This window comes from Vigna umbellata, chromosome 5 (assembly GCF_029865625.1).
Source record: "Vigna umbellata cultivar VRB3 chromosome 5, Vumbellata_1.0, whole genome shotgun sequence".
NCBI classification, from domain to species: domain Eukaryota; kingdom Viridiplantae; phylum Streptophyta; class Magnoliopsida; order Fabales; family Fabaceae; genus Vigna; species Vigna umbellata.
Window position 1 is genome coordinate 47,911,135 of NC_142169.1, and position 4,356 is coordinate 47,915,490.

Below are 4,356 nucleotides of genomic sequence, written 5' to 3' on the forward strand. Positions count from 1 at the left end.
CGAATCTTACTTAAGAGAATTGGACAGTAGAAATCAGTAAAAACAGAGGCTTAATCACCATTTCAACAGTAAATTTTTTTCCAATGCGAATAATGAACTTGGAATGAGCGTTGACTTCATATTCTTTGGACGAGCGTCCCCTTGTGCGCGCAGGGGGCGACGAGCGTCCGCTTGTTATGAACCGAGCGTGCGCTAGCTATGTGACGAGTGTCCTGGCGACGAGCGTCCTGGGCGACGAGCGTCCACTTGATGTTCTCTGGATGAGCGTCTTGACGAGCGTCCATTTCATATTCTCTGGACGAGCGTCCTCTTATGCGTGTAGGGAGCGACGAGCGTCCGCTTGCGATGAACCGAGCGTGCCCTTGCTATGTGACGAGCGTCTTGGGCGATTAGCGTCCTAGCGACGAGCGTCCTGAGCGACGAGCGTCCAATTTCCTTCTAAGTCGCGCAGAAACTAACTCATCTGCCAGTTTTGATCCGACATGCAGAAACTAACTCAGAGCGTCTGAATTATGTTCATACCTGCATATTCATGAATCTGCTGAGTGCAGACAGCTAAATGCAGCTGAATTCAAATTTGATGCAGTAGAAACAATATTGCACTTGTCATTTATCTTCAAATGAAAATAACTAATAAATAATATAAGATTCATCAGAAACTGTGCTTCAAACGGCACATTGAATATAACATCAGAAACTGTGCTTCAAACTGGACATCATATTCATTGAACAGACAATACTTTGCTTCATCAAATAATACATCAGCACACAATACATATTGAAGTTTGTATCCAAAAAAAGGTGCTAGCCGAAACAAAGTACCAAAATACATATTAATAATAGCTAATGACTTTCTAAATCAGTTTGAAGGTGTTGTGGCAGTTGGGTCAGCTGGTGTTGAAGTTGTCTGAGGTGCTGTTGTTGATGGGTGACTTTGTTGGGGTTGTTCAACCTCGCATTGAGTAATTTGACTGGATTGAGTTGCATTTGGAGTTCTTGGAGCAGCTTGGGCAGCTTGTGGACAATTATTTCTTTTATGTCCAAGCTCTCTACATATGCCACATCTCTTACGTGTTCCACCTTGTCTTAGTTGAGTGTCATCTTTCTTAAGCTCCCAAGGCTCTAATCTTCTTTTCTTTTTCGGTCTACCAGGCAAAATTCTCTTAGGTGGAGGCAACACATCAGGCATTGAAGTCATTTCCCACATATGAGCACCGTGGACTGGATATATCATTGGAAAGTATGTTTGTTCATAGGTTGACTTTGTAAACCAATGTGAGATGTAGTCTTCTCCATTGATGTTTAAAAATGTCATGGCAGTGAGGGCATGACAGCATGGGATTCCTGTTATACTCCATTTCCTGCAACTACAGTCCACTTTATCTATGTCAACAACAAACTTGTCACCAATGTTGGAAGTGTGTCTCACTTCAAATAATTTCAATCCTGACCAGCTGGAAAATGAAATTTGGATTCAAGTGAGTAAGTAAAGTAAAGAAATTAAAACAAATAAAACTTCATATTATGAAATCATACCTAGGTATCCAATATTTTGTGTTGTTTAATTCCTTTTGAAATCGTTTATAAATTTTGGGGCAAAAGGAACCTTCATATGACCTTATCTTCTCTCTATTTCTTGCCCATCTCTTCATTAGATACATACGAATGTCTTCCATCATTGTTATGATGGGCTTAGCCCTTGCATCCAAGATCACACTATTAAAAGCTTCAGAGATATTGTTTACTAGGGTGTCACAAGCAGCTGTAGGTGTAAACCTTGACCTTGACCAAAATCTATATAAAGAAAAACACACACATTTATAACACAACCAAACAGTTCTAAATAATTGACATGGCTAACACTCTTGAAAACATACCTTGGTGGAATAGCTATCAAGTGCTTAAAGGCCTCTACATTGACATCTTTTATTTCTCTCATGACTGCCTCCCATGCTTGAGGATGGGTTGATGATGCTGCCTTCCATAATAGACGTTTCAGATTTTTTCCAGGATATTTTTTCCTAAAATTTGCATATATGTGGCGGACACAAAACCTTTGATCAACACGAGGTAGAAGTTCTTGTATTGCTGGCAGAAGTCCCTATCAAATGATAAAAGTAAATTTACTGAACATGAACATGGAAGACTAAGGTCTCATAATAAAAAACAATGAAATATAACTTACTTTTTGTTGATCTGAGATAAATGTATACGTTGAACAATTTTCAACACCACCAAGATCATCAATCAAGAATTCCAAAAACCAAGTCCAGGTTTCCTTATTCTCCACCTCCACAACAGCATATGCCAAAGGTAACATTTGGTCATTACCATCTCTTCCAACTGCTGTTAACAATTCACCGCCATATTTCCCTTTCAAGAAACACCCATCCAAACCTACAATGGGCCTACATGATATGAAACTCACCTTACATGCCTTCAAACAAACATAAAGTCTCTTGAATACTTGGTTCCCCTCATTAGGTTCTACACTAACTTTGACAGTTGATCCAGGATTTGACCTAAGCAGCTCATTGGCATAGTCATATACCCTTTTATATTGTTCTTCAAAATCACCTTCAATTTTCTTGTGTGCCATTTTCTTTGCCCTAAAGGTTGTTGACCGAGACACATTAATATTCCATTTCTTACAAACTTTGTTTTGGAGGTTAGTCAAATTAATATTTGGATTTTCTTTTATGGTCTTCTCTAACCTCCCACTTAACCATTTTGATGTCACTAAACGCATATTAAATTCTCTACTGCAGGTATGCTTGTTTATAATCTTCCTTAACTGCCATGTATTTTGGGCAGCCTTATATGCACAATATGCGTACCATGGGCACTTCCCTTTTGCCCCACAACATTTAACAGAAACTCTTCTTTTATCATTTTTAAAAACCTTCAATTTCCTACCATTCTCTACACCGTAGCTTCTTAGTGCTTCTGTGAAATCTTTTTTTTCACTGAAGAATGTCCCCACTTCCCAGTTATAGTGTTCCATACTTTTGGGCAATGAAAAAATGCCAAAATTTCCATAACGGTCTCTATCATCATTTGACGAATCACTTAATACAAGGCTGTCTAAACTTTCAGATTCCCAAGAATTGTCAGATAAACCTCTGTCATGTACATGCTGTAATGGAGGACACTTCCCACTTGGTCCACCCACTTCAACTTCCTCACTACGGTTACAGAAATCATCTTCACTCAACACATCCTCTTCATCTCCATTCCAACTTCTAACATCGTAGTCATCATGTCCCCCATCCTCTCTCTCAGCCTCTGCCTCCACAAAATTATCACTGTCAGCCTCTACACCCTCTCCTAAAACAGCCCCAACATCCTCTCCCTCAGCCTCTGCATCCACAAAGTTATCACTGTCAGCCTCTACACCCTCCCCCAAAACAGCCCCAACATCCTCTCCCTCAGCCTCTGCCTCCACAAAGTTATCATTAACAGCCTCTACACCCTCCCCCAAACCAGCCCCAACATCCTCTCCCACAACCTCTGCCTCCACAATGTTATCATTGTCAGCCTCTACACCCTCCCCCAAAACAGCCCCATCAGTGTCTCCCTCAGCCTCTGCCTCCACACAATTATCATTGTCAGCCTGTACACCCTCCCCCAAAACAGCCTTCTCACACTCTTCCTCACACTCTACCTCTACACGATTATCACTGTCACCCTCCCCCAACATATGAACGTACTCAGGATCTGACACCATGTGTACAACATACAGGTGAGATTGACCATTCAAAATGGCAAGGTTGACCAGATGACATGCACCCTTGTCATCAGATAATAGTTCTAACCTTCCTTCTAACACAGTACCACCACCCACTGAATACCACAACTCTTTAACATTAATATAGCCCATCTCCTTCAAAATGGACATAATTTCAAAGTAGCTCCATCTATCTGGGTCAATTTTTAAAGTAGATGTTTGACCATTCTCATATTTAAATGACCCATCATTCACAAATTTGCCCCCATGGTGAAAGACCACTTCGACATCACAGTTAGGCATCCTACACTAATATAAAAAATCATGTCAGTCTAACTTTACCCAAATAACACTACATTTAATTGACCAAAATAACACTACATTTACATATCAGGATACGACTGTCAACCCATCAGGGTACAACACTTCCACAAAGCACTTTAAACAGACCATAAACAATTAAAACAAATTTGTACTGAACCCTAAACACAGCATAAAGATTGACTTTAACCTACAATGGGGGACCACACACAACACCCATAATGGGGGACAACAAACAGAGATAATAGTTTATGGGGGACCACAACAAAAGCAAACACACACACGAAGCAAACACACACACCAAAGCA

The 4,356-nt window shown here is 40.4% G+C and overlaps 1 protein-coding gene across 1 annotated transcript; it reads right to left on the reverse strand.

Annotated features, from left to right (window-relative positions):
• Positions 1 to 859: 859 nt before the first annotated feature.
• On the reverse strand, positions 860 to 4,143 carry LOC148198500 (uncharacterized). Its single transcript, XM_088092020.1, has 4 exons — positions 2,186 to 4,143; positions 1,878 to 2,101; positions 1,537 to 1,794; positions 860 to 1,454 (listed from the first exon to the last, which is right to left on the reverse strand). The coding sequence occupies exons 1-4, from the start codon at positions 4,028 to 4,030 to the stop codon at positions 860 to 862; spliced, it is 2,922 nt and encodes a 973-aa protein (XP_087948146.1). The 5' UTR covers positions 4,031 to 4,143.
• Positions 4,144 to 4,356: the final 213 nt, after the last annotated feature.